This window comes from Eschrichtius robustus, chromosome 8 (assembly GCF_028021215.1).
Source record: "Eschrichtius robustus isolate mEscRob2 chromosome 8, mEscRob2.pri, whole genome shotgun sequence".
Lineage (NCBI taxonomy): Eukaryota > Metazoa > Chordata > Mammalia > Artiodactyla > Eschrichtiidae > Eschrichtius > Eschrichtius robustus.
Genome location: NC_090831.1, coordinates 9,994,450 through 10,011,817, shown reverse-complemented (window position 1 = coordinate 10,011,817; position 17,368 = coordinate 9,994,450). Strand labels below are relative to the sequence as shown.

Genomic DNA, 17,368 nt, shown 5'->3' with positions numbered 1-17,368 from the left:
CTTGGTATTTACCCAACGGAGCTGAAAACTTATGTCCATACAAAAGCTTGCACACAAATGGTTATAGTAGGTGTATTCATAATCGCCAGAACTTAAAAGCAACCAAGACATCCTTCAGTAGACTGAATGGATAAATAAGCTGTGGAAACTCCAGACAAGGGAATATTATTCAGCACTAAAAAGAAATGAGCTATCAAGTCACAAAAAGACATGAAGGGAACTTAAATGCATGGTACTAAGTGAAAGAAGCCAATCTGAAAAGGCTACACACTGTATGATTCACAACTACATGACATTCGGGAAAAGGCAAAATTATAGAAACAGTAAAAAGTGGTTGTCTGGGGCTCTGGAGGATGGGAGGGGATGAAAAGAGGCGCACAGAGGATCTGAAATACTGTAATGATGGATGCATGACATTATACCTTTGTCAATCATGTAGAACTGTGCAACACAGAGTGAACCCTATGGAAACTATGGGCTTCAGTTAATATTAATGTAGGAATGTTGGTCATCAATTGTAACAAGTGTATCACGTCTGAATGCAAGTGAGATGGTTACAGGAAAGGGACCTGGGGCCTGGCTGTGAGGTAAATATGGAAACTCTCTACTTTCCATCCAATATTTCTGTAAACATAAAACTGCTCTAAAAAATAAAGTCCATTAGGTTTTTTTTTAAGTATAAAGAGAAAACAAAGCATCTTTTTAAGACAGGGGTGGGAGTTGGGGGATTTTTTAACCACATGCAGAAAAGCATAAGGAGGGACTTCTCTGGTGGTCCAGTGGTTAAGAATCCGCCTTCCAATGCAGGGGACGCGGGTGGTCAGGGGCACTAAGATCCCACATGCTGCGGGGCAACTAAGCCCGCGCGCCACAACTACTGAGCCCACGCACTCTAGAGCCCGCGAGCCACAACTAGAGAGAAGCCCGCAACAACAAAAGATCCCGCATGCCGCAACTAAGACCCAACGCAGCCAAAAAAAAAAAAAAAAAAAAAAAGAAAGAAAGAAAGAAAGAAAAGCATAAGGAAAATTCCGGTATATCTGAGTCACATTGAAACCTTGACACCCCAGCGCAACCAAGGATGTGCACAGGGTGAGGAGGATGCTGGAGGTGTCACAGACTCTCCAGATCTGATAGCACCGGGGACCACCCTCTACAGCTTCCAAAGTGTCTAACCCCTGGGCTGTAAGGACCCCTGTGGAAGATGGGAAGGGTGAGGGCACCAAATGCCTTGCTGAGCTCACAGCACTGTGGGTGGCAGAGGCAAGACCTAAACGCAGACACCCCTCCGCACCCTTCCTGCACATTCGCCTATCAGGTGCCCTCTGTTGGCTCAGAAAGAATAGGGGGTTGGGCGGGAATAGATGGAATATTCCAGTGGGGGCGGAGCAGGAGCAGCTGAGTCTGGGAAGCTGAGCCAAGCAGAAGTCTAGCAGCGCCACCCCAGCACGGAGAGGAAGGGCTGGGGGCTTGTGGTCAGAGCAGGGGCTCAGCTGCCAGGGCTCCTTCCGGGTCTGGCTCACAGGCTGGCTCTTACTGGCTACAGAAAACCAAACGTTGTGGTTGACGTCATGCTGGTAGCTTGACGTTAGACATGATGAGGGTATTTACACCACAGGGATGGGCAAGCACTATGGGTCAGGGTCCCCCCTGCCCACCAGCCCAGTTGTTAACATTTATCAGGAGCCTCTAGAAAGGGGACCACGACGGCGAACGCCACCACTCCCTCCCCCTCTGTGGATGGGGTGCAGTGTGGAGGAGGGGGTGGGGTGGATGAGATCCTGGCCAGGCCAGAGGCTTGCTGGGGGCGGGTGGTCCAGGCTGTCCCAGAGGACAAGAGGGAGAGGGCCCCTGGGCAAGAGCTGGTCTCCGCTGAGGACTCCCCTCAAATCCAGCCTGTCGCGTGCAGCCTCCGTGGGCACACGCCATTCCCGGGCCTCCTGTGGGACCAGGCTCACGTCTGTGTACTCCTCACTCTCGCCCACCCCTCCCTCCCCCGTGCCGTGTGGGTGTCTGTCTCTCTCCTTCTCCACCCTTCTCTCCAGTACACTCTTCAGTAGCAACGACACTGGGCCCTGCCCGCCCCCCCCGGAAGCCATGGAGATGACCCGAGTACTGGGTTTGCATTAAGCAAAGGCCAAAATAAGGACAGAGGTGGGACAGGAGGGCAGGAAAGCCCCAGCACCACCCTGGACCCCTCGGTGCCCGGTGCCCCTTCCTCCCACCAGGCCAGGGCACGGCCTGCGGGTCAGACCCGGCGGTGCGGCCTGCGGTGGCCTCTGCAGAGGCTGGGGCGCAGCTAACAGGAGCGCTATGGCCCCGCTTGGCCCCTGGGGCGGGGCACTTGCTGGGAGGACAACCGGAGAAGGAGCAGGAGGAGGGGGTTGAGCAGGGCCTCCCGCAGCTGGACAGCTCAGCCCGGGCTGGGGGATGAGGCGCCCGCATCTCTGGAATTCCTCTCCTGCCTACGCTGTAGGGCCTCAGCCCTTCCCCGGCCCACCCACACCCAGGGCCTCTGTTCATCAGCTTCAGGACAGCTGAGCCCGGAGACTGATCGAGGTAGCCTCATCAGCCCATGGGCCACCTGGAAGAACCGTCTCATGTCTGAAGCCCGAGGTGAACTCAGGAACAAGCGAGCACTGGCTCTGGTTTAATTTCTATTCTTCATGTTTTCACGGGTTGAAAGAACTTCCATTTCGTTTTCTGTGAACTGCCTGCTTACACTCTCCATCCGTATTTCACTTGGAATTTTGGCTCTTTTCTTATTGACCTGTAGGAGTTCTTTATATGTGAAGGCAACCCCCACCCCTTCGCCACCTGCAGCCCCTGTGGCCCTGTGTGTTACATGCTCAGGAGAGAGGGAGCAAGGCACGTTTTTGTTTGGCCCCTAAGATAAACTTGGAGCCTTCAAGGGCAGCGCTTGTGTCTGCTCCTGTTTGCCCCCAGAATCCTGACAGCACGGGATTCCAGCTTGTCAAGGAAAGCTGGCAATGATCTGGGGGCTGGGGACGACGTTGGGATGGACAGGAAGGTCTCACCAGGCCTGGAGGGGCCCAGGGTTCCCACTACCCTGTGTGCAGGTGGCACCCCACTCGGGGCCCTCATCCTGGATCTCTTGCCCTCCTCTCCTCACCCCTGGCCCCGTGCCCCGCCTGGGGTGCCTGCACGTCCCCCTCAAGTGCCCACCAGGCAAAAATCAACTCACCCTGAATTATCAGAGACCAGGGACCACAGAGGTTGCCGGAACCGTTATTGACTTTTCCTCTGTTTTCCGTCGTGAAGAGCCAGCTCAGAGAGAGGGCCCTGAACCGTCCTGGATACCCACACCATCCTTGCTCCAGCCATCTGGGGTGCTCTGGACAAAGCCGGGGTGTCACATCATGGGCCTCCCTTCTACTGACACTTGGACAGAGAGCACCAAGCCATTTCACCACCAAATGACTGCAAACACTTTGATATTTTCACAAGCATGAACATGTTATGGGAAGGAAGTGAATTCACCTCGATTATAAAGATGACAGAACTGTGTGGTGATGGAGGTGCTCAGCTGGGGGACTCTGGGAGCTGCCTGCCCGCCCACCTCACCCCAGAGATGCAGAGACCTCATGCCTCTCCACAGGGGTGCTGGGGGATGTTGAGAAGTCGTGCATGTGAACCCTGAGATTTCTGTTCCGAAAGGAAAACTGCAGTTGGGAATGTCAGAGAGAACCCCCCAAGGCCAGAGGCCAAGGACACATGCCCCCGCCCCCGGGAATCTGTCCGTGGTCAGCTGCCCGCCACTGACGGCCAGGCCAGGAGGGCCCAGGAGGGCCCAGCAGAGGCACCGAAGGAGCTGGTACAGGAGGTTCCGACACGGAGCAGCTCGCACTTGCTGAGCTGGGGCCGGATGCTGGGGTCCAGGTCAGCCCACTCGCCCACCTCGGGCTCAGGGTGACTGTCCTGATCTGGGGGCACTGACATCACTTCCAGGTCACCGTGCTCTTAACATGGCCCCCCAGAACCTGAGCCCAGGGCCCGCCCCCAGCTGTACCCCCATCTGCCACCTTCACGCTCAGGGGCCACCCTGGATGGGGACGGAGCCCAGCTCCAGTCTCCACATCTGGGATGCACCCAGCACAGCTGGAAGGGCCAACGCGCCCCGGAAAGCAGCCCAGTGGCTGCCCTCCCAGTGCGACCGTGGATGGACCTGAGGGCCGACTCGGGTCACAGGACAGCTGATGCACACACACCCAGCCGCAGCGGCCGGGGACGGTCCTCCCAGCCCGGGTCTGTGAGCGAGGGGCCCGCGGAGCCACCTTCAGAGGCAGCTCTCCAAAGCCGCATCCATCCCCCTCGTCACGCTGCCAGGCAGTCACCGACAGGGACAGCACTGAGTCAACACCCCAGGGGCCTGAAATCACCGCTGAGGTCGCGCAGCTCACGGAGGACAGACGGGGGAGGAGGGACACCGACCGGAAGGTTCGGCGGCCCTGGCAGGAGGCAGGGCATGTGGGCGGCGTGACAGCAGCACCGCCTGCCGGGACAGGTGCTCCAAACAGAGACCGCGACGCGCCACCCACAGTGGCCCAGGCCCGAGGGCATCTGGAGCTTAGGACAATGGGCTTCGTGGCCATTTGATTCTTTTTTCCTGCAAGGTGTGTATCCATTAAAGCTCTAGGGGTTTGTTTTTGTTTTGCGTTTCAGGTCGATTCGACTCTATCCCTCTTAAGTTTTATTCTCCGGGAATGCAGATACCTGTGTGATGGGCCTATGGACCCCCAAGCATCTGACAGGTGAGCTTTGTGGCAAGTCTCAGAGGAAGGAAGTGGGGTTTCCACAGAGCCAATTCGTGGAGACATGAGGGCCCCCACAAAGTCATTTGACCAACCCTCCTGGTTTATAGAGGGGAAAACTGAAACCAGAGAGGTTACATAGTGGCCCAAGGCCACACAGCCCAGTGTTGAGAAGCCGTGGCCAGCGGGAGGAGACCATGTATTCTGTTCTTTAAAACAGCCACAAGAGGGACTGCCCTGGCGGTCCAGTGGTTAAGACTTCGCCTTCCAATGCAGGGGGTGCGGGTTCGACCCCTGGTCGGGGAGCTAAGATCCCACATGCCTCGCGGCCAAAAGACCAAAACGTAAAACAGAAGCAATATGGTAACAAATTCAATAAAGACTTTAACATCGTCGACATCAAAAAAGTCTTTAACAAAACAATAAATAAAATTTAAAAATAAAGAAAATAACCACAAGAGCCAAAGTCCATTGACAGGTGAATGGGATAAGCAAAATGTGGTCCACCCATACAATGAAATATTATTCAGTCTTAAAAAAGAAGGAAATTCTGACACATGCTACAATATGGATAAAACTTCAGGACATTATGCTCAGTGAAATAAGCCGGACACAAAGGGACAACCGTTGTATGCTTCCACTTGCATGAGGTACCTAGAGTAGTCAACTTCAGAGACAGAAGGTAGGATGGTAGGTGCCAGGGGCTGGGGGGAGGGGATGGGGAGTCAGTGTTTAATGGGGACAAAGTTTCAGTTTTGCAGGATGAAAACATTCTGGAGATGGATGGTGGTGATAATAACACAACAACGTGAATGTACTTAATGCCACTGAACTGCGCACTTTAAAATGGTTAAGATGGTAAGTTTTATGTTATATATATTTTACCACCAAAAAAAAAAATCTCCTGGTAGGATAATGCAGCCGTATCTCTAAGAAATCATTAAGAAAAAAATGGAAGAAATTGGTAACTTGTCATGCTGACTTTAAAATCAGGTTTTTGGGCTTCCCTGGTGGTGCAGTGGTTGAGAATCCGCCTGCCAATGCAGGGGACACGGGTTCGAGCCCTGGTCTGGGAAGATCCCACATGCCGCGGAGCAACTGGGCCCATGAGCCACAACTACTGAGCCTGCGCGTCTGGAGCCTGTGCTCCGCAACAAGAGAGGCCGCAATAGTGAGAGGCCCGCGCACCGCGATGAAGAGTGGCCCCCGCTCGCCGCAGCTGGAGAAAGCCCTCGCACAGAAACGAAGACCCAACACAGCCAAAATAAATTAATTAATTAAAAAATTAAAATTAAAATCAGGTTTTTAAAAAGAGCGCCTTTGGAACCACATGACAAATCAAACCTTAACCTCTGCTGACAAACAAGAAAAATTTAGAGAAAAAAAAGCATAACAATCCCAGACAGAAAGCCATGAGCTGAAAGGGACGAGCAGCTGTGATGGGCCCAGTCAGGGCCCAGGCACAGGCAGGGTCGCCGCTCTGCGGGTCAGGCCGCGGCAGAGACCACCCACAGGAGACGGCTGCCTCACCCATGGGTGCCCTCCTCACCCCACCCCGCCCTCCTTGGTTTGGGCACAGAAAAGTGGCCGGACCACAGTGCCAACCACACTGCACTGGGCGTCCTGGAGGGCCCCCTCTTCGGTTCTGAGCTGTGTCCTCCTTAACGGTCACCCTGGCCCCTCCTCCCCCCACCTCCCAGCCCCAGGCCCCAGAGACAGTGCAGGGAAAGCTGAAGTGTCAGAGGCCTCTGGCCCTGGGGTGGGACGCAGGGCAGCCGTGCACGGGCTCTGCCCTCCCTGCCCTGCCCTGGGAAGGGTGGCCACGTGGCCGGCTCCCTGCACTGCGTGCGTGACTAACCTCATGATGACACACCCCTTTCACAGATGAGGAGACTGAGGCTCTAAGAGGTGACCCTCCTTAGACCCTGCCCAGGGGTGCAGCACTGACCCAGCCCCCCCGTCTCGGCACACTCTCGACTGTCTCCTCCTGCTGGGAGGGACCCACCTTGCTGCCTCTGCCGCACAGAGCCCAGGCCTCAGTGTCCACTCGTCCAGGAGCCCCAGGCTGATTTGGGTGCAGCGGGTGCAGGGGGGTCCACGCAGACTGCGCCCCAGTGGGGACCGAGGCTGAAGACCCCACGCACCCTGAGAGGTGAGAGCACAGAAGTCCCCAGCAAAGCCGAGCCCTGGCCCCCCACCCAGTGCCAGCGCCAACCGTCCCTCGGGGCGGAGGGACACAGGTCGTGGGAAAGCAGAGGGGAGTGGAGCTCAGACGACAGCTCGATCCAGAGGGAGGAATCACCTGCATTTCAGCGCGGAGGAGCCTGAGGATGGGGAGGTAGGAGAAGGCGTCCCCAAGACAGCATCAGGAGAGACCCCTAAGCATCCTTTAAGTGAGGGGAGAAAGGAGAGGAGAAGGGGAACGGAGGGACCAAGCCAGCCCCCCAGCCTCTGCTCCACGGGGTCCCGCCAGCCAAATGGGGGGAAGGCCCGTCGGTCACCACACCAGGAAGAGCCTGGGCACAGCTGAAGGAGGAAGGAAAGAAAAGTCTAAGCTTGAAGTGGAAAAGAGAGGTTAAACTCCCCCAGGACAGGCCATCCTCGGCAGCCTGCCCCGCAGGCAAGCGGTCAAGACGAGCATTTGTTCACGGATCAGAAAATAAAAATGGAGGGATACGAACGCGCCCACTCTCAGGCCTGCATCGTGAAAAGCACCGCCTTTCAGGGACCACGCTCTGCACCCCAGAAGTCTCACTGCTGCTCTGAGGCACCCCCGCCCCAGACTTGAGGGGCCACAGACCCTCGAGGAAGGAAAGAGCACAGATGAGGAGACGCCAGGGCCCAGCCCACGCTGGAACGACGGGGACACCGGAGCCCTGGCTTCAGCGCCCAGGCTCCGGCCCAGGAGTCTTGGATGGGACAGTCCCGAGGGGGTCACTGAGGACAGAAGCAAGTGGAGCCCTGGCACGTGGGGCAACGCCAGGGGCAGAGCTCGGAAGCCAAGGCACCTACTGGTCCCTAGAAGTGGGACCCCAAGCTTGACATACTTGATTGTTCCTGGTCTTAGGGAGAAAGCATTCAGTTTTTCACCATTAAATATGTTAGCTGTGGGGTTTTCATAGAGGCACTTTATCAAGTTGAGGAAGTTCCTTTCTAATCCTAGTCTGTTGAGTGTTTCTAGCAGCAAAGAGTATTAGATTTTGTCAAATGCTTTGTCTGCATCTATTGAAATGATCATATAGTTTCTTTGTTTATTCTGTTAATATGGCATATCACGTTGATTGAATTTTGTGTCTTGAAACAACTTTTTATTCCTGGGATAAATCTTACGCGCTCATAGTGAACCCTTTTTATATGCTGCTAGTTTTGTTTTGCTAGCATTTTGTTGAGGACGTTGCATCTATATTCATAAGGAATATTGGTCTGTAGTTTTCTTAAGATGTCCTTGTCTGGTTTTGGTATCAGGGTAGTTCTTGGCTTCACAGAATGAGTTGGGAAGAATTCCCTCCTCTTCTATTTTTTGGAAAAGTTTTTGAAGGAATGGTATTAATTCTTCTTTAAATGTTTGATAGACTTTACCAGTGAAGTTATCTGGGCCTGAGGGACTTTTCTTCGTAGGACATTTTAAAACTTTTAATTTATTAATTAATCTCTTTAGTTGTTATAAGTCTATTCAGATTTTCTATTTCTTCTTGAGTCAATTTCAGTCGTTTGTGTCTTTCTAAGAATTGGTCTGTTTCATCTAGGTTATCTCTAACTTGGCACACAATTGTTCATAGAATTCCCTTATCGTCTTTTATTTCCATAAGATTAGTTGTAATGTCCCTTCTTTCATTCCTGATTTTAGCAATTTGAGGCTTCTCTCCTTTTCCTTGGCCTGACCACCTTTTTTAAAACTACAACCTTCCTAACTGGCACTCCTGAGTTTCCTTAATTATTCCCAGAGCAGAAGTATTAATCACCTAAGAACCTGATCATATAATTTGTTTAATGTTTATTACCTGCCTCTGCCACCAGTATAAGCTCCATGAGGGCAGGCACCCTCGATTTTGTTCACTAACTGTTTCCTAAGCACCCAGAAAATGCCTGGCAAATGATCAGTGTGCAGGCAGACTTGCTGAATGTGTGAAGAGCAAAAGAAACCAGAAAAGTTGCAAATAGTAATAATAATGATAGAAATGACCTTGAAACTCTAGTTGTGCGCTGTCCAATACAGTAACCACTGCCTACACGCAGCCCTAAGAACTTGAAACGTGGCTGGCCCACACTGAGATGTGCCGTATGTGTAAAACACACAACAGATTTCAAAAACATAACACTTTTTAAAATATAAAATAGCTGAACAATAATTTTTGTATTGATTACATGTTGAAATAATATTTTGGATAAACTGACTTAAATACATATACTATTAAAGTTCTTTTCACCCGTTTCTTTGTTTAGTTTTTTGTAAGTACTAGAAAAGTTTGAATTGCACTTGTGCCTGACCTTTGTGGCTTAAGTTTTGTTTCTTCTGGACAGGCCTGCTCCAGGTGACTTGGATAGGGTCAGGGGGTAATTTCGTTGAGTGTTCAGAAAAAGGAAGGCAAATTCCAAACACGTGGTCAGGTGAGGCTCTCACAGAGCCCAGAGAGGGAGCAGGCATGGGGGCCTGGCCTGGGGTGCGGAGGCCCCTGCAGGATCTGTGTCTGCGCTGCCCACTGGATCACCACCGTCCTCCTCGTGTCTGATACAGCTGGTCTGAGGTGGGGCCTGCCAGGTGCAGCCGGGGGCTGGGACCCACCGCCCTGATCGCCTTCTTCAGCAGGTGCAGCTCCTAACTAGACCGGAGTTCTTCACCCAGAAAGCCCTTAACAGACGGCCTGGATCGAAACAACGGCTTTGAAAATCAGGCTGCACCTCAATGTACAAGAACAAAAGCCACGTGAAGAACTTTATTAAGAGACGGGCAGAACGCTGCAGACCCCTCGGCATCAAGCTCCGTGGCCAGCACCTAAGTCATGCCTCCCTTCGTCAGGTGACAAGACAGATGGCCACTCAGGCCGCGCATCTGAGGACCTCCGAGACCACCAGCACCTTCTGCCCCCAGCCACCTACAAGGCTCCCATCTTTTAGAGGGTGACACGAGGCCACTCTGTTGGGTGCCTACTGTGCACTGGGCACGCTTCTAAGCCCTGGAATTCAGCGTGGGCTGAGTGACAGGAAGGCAGGGGCTGCCCCTCGGCTCCTCGCTGAAAACGGGCACCGACTTGGATGTGCCCGACGCCATGGCGGGCGTTACATCCAAGGACAGGACACGCTTCCCGTTTCGTGGTAACGGTCACAGCATCTCTTCCCCCCAGTGCCCACTGGCTGCTCATAAAGCGGGGAAAGGTGGTAGTTCTCAAATTAGGCCTGTAGAACAGCGTGGGTTATGCGTCCTCCAAAAAAATGTTCTTAAATCTATGCCCGGCTATTGCCAATCTGTTCCAGAATCCAACAAATGCTTGTATCTGGCTTAACAAAGAATCATAACTTCAGTTATTTTAGGATCATTATGTCAATGCTAAAAGAACTATGTCCACCAGGAGTTGCGGCCACTGAACGAGCTGGTGACCCTCTAACCTAGGAGACAAAGGCCACCAGAAAGTTAGGCACCTAGGAGCACCACTAGGATGTCATTCATTTTAAATAGATTTTAAATAGATTCAGATCCTTATATGAATAAAATATACATTTCTATGTAACATGCCAGTATGATAATTTTTGGAAAACCAAGTTATACATAATGCATTTTTACGTTTCTACACTAACAAAGTGACTTGCAGCTGTGAAAGATGCTTTAAAAATAACCAAATCAGATTCCATTTTGAGGGGAGGGAGAGAGAGGGAATTAAACGTTTCGAAAATATATTTGACATCTCCAGAAAGGCCACGTCTCTTGCCGTGGACCAGGTGGCCACAGAGAGCAGTGGGAGGGACAAGATGTTTCCAAGGAGCAGACGCCGTTCATGTCACCTCCCTTTGGTCTTTCTTTTTCTTTTTTTTCCCTTTTTTTTTTCCCCCTTGGTCTTTCTTATTAAAGCACTTGGTAAATTCCAGGCAGCTCAGTATGGGCTCTCTAAGGGAACCAGCTCTGCTAAAATTTCGTTTTAAGTAGAAGAAAGAAAATCCGACATGGCATCTCTCTCCCCTAGGCTCTTGGGGGATCCCCCAAATTAAAAAAAAAAAAAAGGAGGGGAATACGGTCTTGGCTTCTTATTTGAACAAGACCCCTGTGCCCCACCAAGAACAAAAGTGTTCCTTCATCCACTACGATCAGGCGTTCCTGATAACCCTGGGAGCCCCAATTTCAAACACAGCATCCTCTCTTCCCTCTGTCGTGCTTGTCATGGGGCCCCATGTTTGGTTTTAAAAATATGGCACCACCTATACACCCATCTCTGCTTCTAAGAGAACTGGCAGGCCCTTAGCTGTAAGAAAAGTCCCTCTGACATGGAGGGATCATCATGAAAAAGTGTTAGAGGCAAACGAACTGCAGAATCACCAATATGGCGACTGCATCCGTGTTTTTAAAACCATACATGTGACGTGTATAAGTGTGAGTATACACACCTGCGTCTATACACACACATATATCCTTATACTGACATTAAAACTGACAGTCCAGGGGGCTTCCCTGGTGGCGCAGCGGTTGAGAGTCCGCCTGCCCATGCAGGGGACACGGGTTCGAGCCCTGGTCTGGGAAGATCCCACATGCCGCGGAGCGACAAGGCCCATGAGCCACAGCTGCTGAGCCTGCGCGTCTGGAGCCTGTGCTCCGCAACAAGAGAGGCCGCGACAGTGAGAGGCCCGCGCACCGCGATGAAGAGTGGCCCCCGCTCGCCGAAACTAGAGAAAGCCCTCGCACAGAAACGAAGACCCAACACAGCCGTAAACAAATAAATTAAAAAAAAAAAAAAAAAATAGACAGTCCAGGTTCTTCTGGGGGATGAGGAAACTTGAGGGTGGAAGTCACATTTACTGCACATACTTATGTATTGGTTTTTCTTTATAAGATACTCTCCTTGTTGTCTGTTTAATCAATAAAATAAAATGTCAAGCCTTGCCGGCCTCACATGGGAACAGTGTTGGTTGTCACAGAGGGATGACCAAAGGAAATGACGTTTTTACAAAAAGGAACCGTAGGGTAGTGCCTTTGTGCTGGAAAAGCACAAAGAAGGCTTGGTGAGCAGCCTGCTAAGGACAGGTGAGGCCCTGAGGAGCCCGGGGTCAGAGGAGACCACAAGCGGGCCATGAGTCAGCCGGTGGAATAACAGCATTTTAAAAACACAGAATGGAGTTAGGGTCATGAGCTTCTGAGAGAAGCAGAAGGTGGATTCCAGAGTCAACTGCCTGGATTCAAACCCTGGCCCCGTGTGGAGCTTCTCTGAGCTTCAGGCACCTCTTCTGCAAACTGGGAGTGATCACGGTACCTATTTCACAGATCAAGCACCTTAATGTAATAAGCACCATTTAACTGTTACCAGCAGAGAAAGAGTGCAAGTCGCAAGCGCAAGATATATTCTTAGCTCTCAGCAAAGTAGGTTATGGTGTAAAAATACCGTTCAATAGTAACTAAACTAGCCTCACCTTCATGTGCATCTCACAGCAGCCTCAACACGCGCGACTTCTTCTCTAAATACCCTACGTTAGGCGTCCAGACTCCAGCGCTGGGGGCCAGCCTAGCAGACAGAGACCACCGGGTTCACTCACCCCTTCCTCACACGTGCAGGAGACCCCACCGTGGGCAGGACCTGCCCCCCACCTTGGTGTCAGATGGTGCCAAGTGACAGGGGAAGACAGAAGTGGGGAGAGGTTGAGTGGGGCAGGAGGCGGGAAGGGGGCAGGGGGACCTCGCTGAGCAGCCAGGGGGATGACCTGTGTGGCCATCAGGGGAGGAGGGAACAGCACTGGCAAAGGCCCTGGGGCAGGAAGCACCCAATGTGCCCGAGGGCGGAGAAAGCAAACACGGCGATTCCTCCCCCACCTGAGTCCTGTCTTCCCTGGCAACCAGGCTTCGGAGCTCAGGAGGCTCACAGTCGATTTGCTCTGAATTTCCTGAGTTTATCTATTAACTACTTAGCAGGCCGCTCGCTAGTTGAGAGGACGCCGAGGAAGCACGGAAGGCCGATGGCGATCCTCCCGGCGAGGGGTCACCCTCCGGGACAGGACCTGCTCTCCCCCGACTGGGGCACGCTGGATGGAGCCAAGGACATGCCAAGGTCAGCTCGGGGCCTAGCTGAGGTTCAGGGGAAGCTGGGAGGGACAGGGGTGCCCTGGGCTGGAGGTGGGGGCCTTCCCGGCTGCCAGGGCAAGTTGCCCACCCTTCCTGAGCTGCAGTTCTATACCTATAAAATGGGGGGAGAGGGGAGGGGGGATTCCCCGGCAACTCGAATCAAATAAAATCAAATGTTCGAAGTGATGCGCCCCTCAGAGGTTGTTACAACCTTCCGCCAAGGGGAGGGAGGTCCATGAACCCCTGAATTAGATCCAAAGCCGTGTGGGAGCTGCTTTCTCCCCGGGGGGAACCACTCATATTTTAAAGGGGATGACTCCCCAGAGTGGAAGCTTTGGGAGCCTGAACACAAAATGCAAGACTGCTTCCTACCCAACAAACAGCCAGACAAATCAGGCTGGCACCGAGCCCGGGGAGGGGGCCGGAGGGAGTGGGCCCAGGGGAGCCGCAGAGAATACCCGGACCCCCGCTGGCACCCCCAGCAGGAGGGACAAACCCTAGAGAAACCCTCACACCTGCGCGCCAGCAAACCCGCTGCAGGAGTGGAAGAGAGAAACGCTGGAAACACCGAGACTGCCATGAGGAAGGGAGCACGACGTACTACAGATACTACGGTCACTACACACCAGCAGCAGCGAAAGGTCAGAATGTGTCCCCATGCACAGATGCCCAGAAGACTAAGCTAGGTGAAAAAGCAAGTTCCCAAATTTTTATGTAAAGTTTAAAGAAAACACACCAAAGAATCCTATGTATTGGTTGGCGATCCTTCTATCTCTGCGTAAATGAAGCAAAAAGAGTCTGGCAGGATAAATTCCAAATGCATGACAGTCGGTTTGGAGGACAATGGTTCCTTAACATTTCTTTGTAACACTTTATTTCTTACAATTTAAAATAAAGGACTTAAAGCCAAAATGACAAAAGAGGAACAGTTTCCAAGTCCCGGTAGAAGAGACACAAGTGTTTGTTTTACTACTCCTGGAAGTTTTTTTCCATTTAAAAAAATCTATCCAATATGGAAACATTTTAAACCATGTTGCTAGCCGGTCCGTGTTGGGCCGAGGGCTTCACCGCCCTGACCTGTGACTGTCTGGGGCTCAAGGTGACTCTTGACCCAGGACTTAGGCCTCCAGGCTGGTGTCGGGGAGCCCTGCCCTGGCCGGGCAAGGAAGGGCAGAGCCCCAGAAAAGAGCTCCTCCTGGCCCTCGGACCCGATGCCCAGGTCCCCAGGGAACGATCCCACACAGAGGCAGCAGTGGCGAGGGTGGGACAGGTGGAGAAGGGGACAGGGCAGGGAAGGGACAGGCCGGTGACCGCGTCATGAGAGCAGCTGTGGGCCTGTGGCCCGGCCCTTCCCGGGCAGGGAGTTTAGTGTTGCCTGACTGGTGCCAGGGGCTGCAGCTTTAAATAAACTTGGACGCATCCACCTGGGCCGGGAAGCAACACCAACTGTGCCTCAGGCCGGCCAGGCACTGTCAACAACCACCGACATGGCCACTGCAGACCTCAGCCCCGGGCGGAGACGCTGGCCTGAGTGCCTAACCCTCCCTCCTGACCACCTGCCCCGCTGCAGCTCACCCTGCACTGGCCCAGCCTCCTCCCCCGCCCCGGGACGCCCCAGCAGGGCTGTGACAGGCCCCTGGGCATCCCACACTGGGCCTGGTGCCTGGGGGCCCCGCCAAGGGGTGCTGGTCTGGCCCAGCTGGTGGGGTGTCTTCCCCTCCTCTCCCAGGCCCCTGGGACCCCCGACAGCTAGGCTTCCTCACCCACTCCCCCTCCAGGCCCCCAGCTCCCTTCCCGCGGCTGCTCACGTTCCTGCCGACTGGAGAGGTGCCTGGCCTCCACTGCAGGGTCCGCCACCCCTCCCGGCCTCCCCGAGGGCAGCCCCAAGGACCTCCATCCCCCAGTGTGGGTGTGGACGGCAGCGACAAGAATAACCAGTCGCTGCTGCTGCTGGAACCGGAGGCCCGAGGTTGGTCTGACCACCCTACAGGGCCGCTGGCCCAGGGAGAGTCACAGAAAAGCGAAGGAGAGGTCAGCAGAGCCAGCTTCAGGTTGAGGAGACGGGGTGAACAGAAAGAGGCATTTCTGCCAAAGGGCCAGAGGACGCCTGGTGGGAGGGCCTGGGCACAAGCAGAGAAACGACAAGAAGGTCCCCTAGAACGGGGTAACCTTCCCCCCACTGCTGCCCTCTGCCTCGGACAACCACCTGCTCCCACCTGAGGACCACCAGCCCGTCGCCTGTCCTCACAGGCCTGCTCCCAGACATACCCCGGAAGCTTCCTCAGGGCCTCCGGGATGCACACAGTTTGTGTGCTGGACCCCTTCTCGGCTCTCCAGGTCCCCCTGCCTTGGGGACAGGCACTCAACCAGCCCCTACCTGAGGGAAGGGAATTTTGGGGTCCCCAGGGCCCAGCCTTGCCCGCACCCTGCCATGGGCTTTCTCCACTCCACCCCACTCCCTCAGCACCCCCCAGGCCTAACTGGCATCGTCCCCCACGTGCAGGGAGAACTGGGGAATTCACACACACACCCCCCCCCCGCACTCCTCCCAGCTCGCGCCCACAATTATCAGTGATCAGCATCCCTCGCCAACACAAGGTATCACCACAGACGTTTCTTAATAAAAGGAAAAAAAAGATCTGCCGCTGGATGAGTAAGAGGAAACCTCGCCAGCGCCCCTTCCACGGGGGTGGGCTGGAGGAGGATGGACGAGAACGGTGCTCTGGCCGCGCCGGGCTGGAGCCAGGGCTTCAGGAGTTCTGGAGCCGGACGTGGAGATGCCAGGTGCAGCCACCCTGATGCACAGAGTGGAGACCCGCAGGCCAGAGAGGAGCCGCCGACCCGCTTCGGGGTAGAGCCCGGCGGCAGAGGCAGGTCTAGGGCCCTACACGGCTCCTGCTGGCGAGCAAAGCCCAGGAGCCACCTGTTCCCCGGTGAGGCCCTACCTGAAACGAGCTTTCAAAGTCCCTCCCATCACCTCCCCGCAAACAACTCTCCAGAATCCAGCCCCCACCTGCCTCCATGACCCTGAAGCCCAACAGGCTCCCACCTCACGCCCTCATCTTCACCCCAGTGACCTGATCCAAGCTCCCTGACCTCAGCCCCCAGCTCTCCAGACTCCTCTTTCCAGAAGGATCTGGGGGAAAATCCTCCAGAACCCCGATTCCCCTGGGCACCCACAGCAGAGGCTGTTCCCACGCGGCACGGAGCGCAGCTGGCACCCCCCGCGCGGATGGAGCCACGCGGAGAAGCAGGCGCAGAGCAAGTCCTGCCGCCCCCGCGCCCAGCCGCTTGTTGGGGGTGGGGACAGCACGGCTCGCGCCGGGGACGACCCTCCCGGCTAGGTCCGCCCCCTCCCCCGCGCTCCAGGCCCCGCGGCCGCCCCCGCGCGCCGCTCCTCTCCGACCTCCGGCCGCCAAATGCGTCACGTCTGCCGGGCGCCCCGGGGACACCTGCTGCCGCCCCCGCTGCGCCGAGCCCCGCGCCTCGAGCCGGGGCCTCCGGCCGGGCGGTCGCGCTGGATAGGGCCCGGCAGGGCCGCGCGCGCCGAGGTCCGGCGGCTGGGCCCCGGGGGCCCAGGGGTCGGGGCCGCGCGGGGCCGTGCGCTCCGGGCTCGGAGCCGGGAGGAGCCGGGGTCGCGCGGGGCCGCAGTGCACCCGGAGCCGGCGGCGCAGAGGATCTGTGTCTCCAGGGTCCCGGCCCTCGGAGCGCGGCGCCCTCCGGGGTCCCCGGCCCGGCCCGCACGCGCCGCGGCTCTTACTTGCCAATATCCTCGTAGAGCTGGTACTCGTCGGTGAAGCGGGTGCAAGTCACCGTGGTGGCCATGGCGGCGACGGACGGGCTTGGCGTGCGCTCTGCTGCGCTCGGGCGGCGGCGACTCCGGCTCCCGCTCGCGGGCACGGCGGCGACACGGGAGCGGGCGCGGGCGACACCTCGGCTCGCGGCGCCGAGCGGGGGCCGGGCTGGGCTGCGCCGGGCGGCGAGCGCACGCGAGATCTGCGCGCTCCGTGCCCGCCAGGAGCGCGCCGCACACCTACGCGCGGGGAGCGCGGGCGACGCTGTCAGCGCCGCCGCCGCGCCCGCCCCGCCCGCCGCCCCCTGCACGCTCCCCGCGCCCGCAATCTCGCCCTGCACTCGCACCCGCACACGCACCTGAGTCCTGCACCTACAGCGGCGCCCGCGCCCTGCACACGCTCTCGCACCCACTCCTGCTCCCAGCATTCGCACCCGCGCCCTGGCCCTGCACATGCTGCGCTGGCACCAGCACCCGCGGCCATGCGCCTGGGGCCAAGCACACAGGGAACCGCTGGCTCCCTGAGCCTGCTTCTCCGATGCCTTC

The 17,368-nt window shown here is 55.6% G+C and overlaps 1 protein-coding gene across 1 annotated transcript in view; it reads right to left on the bottom strand.

Annotated features, from left to right (window-relative positions):
• CAMK2B (calcium/calmodulin dependent protein kinase II beta) overlaps positions 1–16,854 on the bottom strand; it is a 90,215-nt gene extending 73,361 nt beyond the window's left edge. Inside the window, exon 1 of the mRNA XM_068550298.1 lies at positions 16,790–16,854. Within this exon, the coding sequence (XP_068406399.1) occupies positions 16,790–16,854 (65 nt within the window). The remainder of the gene's footprint in view (positions 1–16,789) is intronic.
• Between the last annotated feature and the right edge of the window lie 514 nt (positions 16,855–17,368).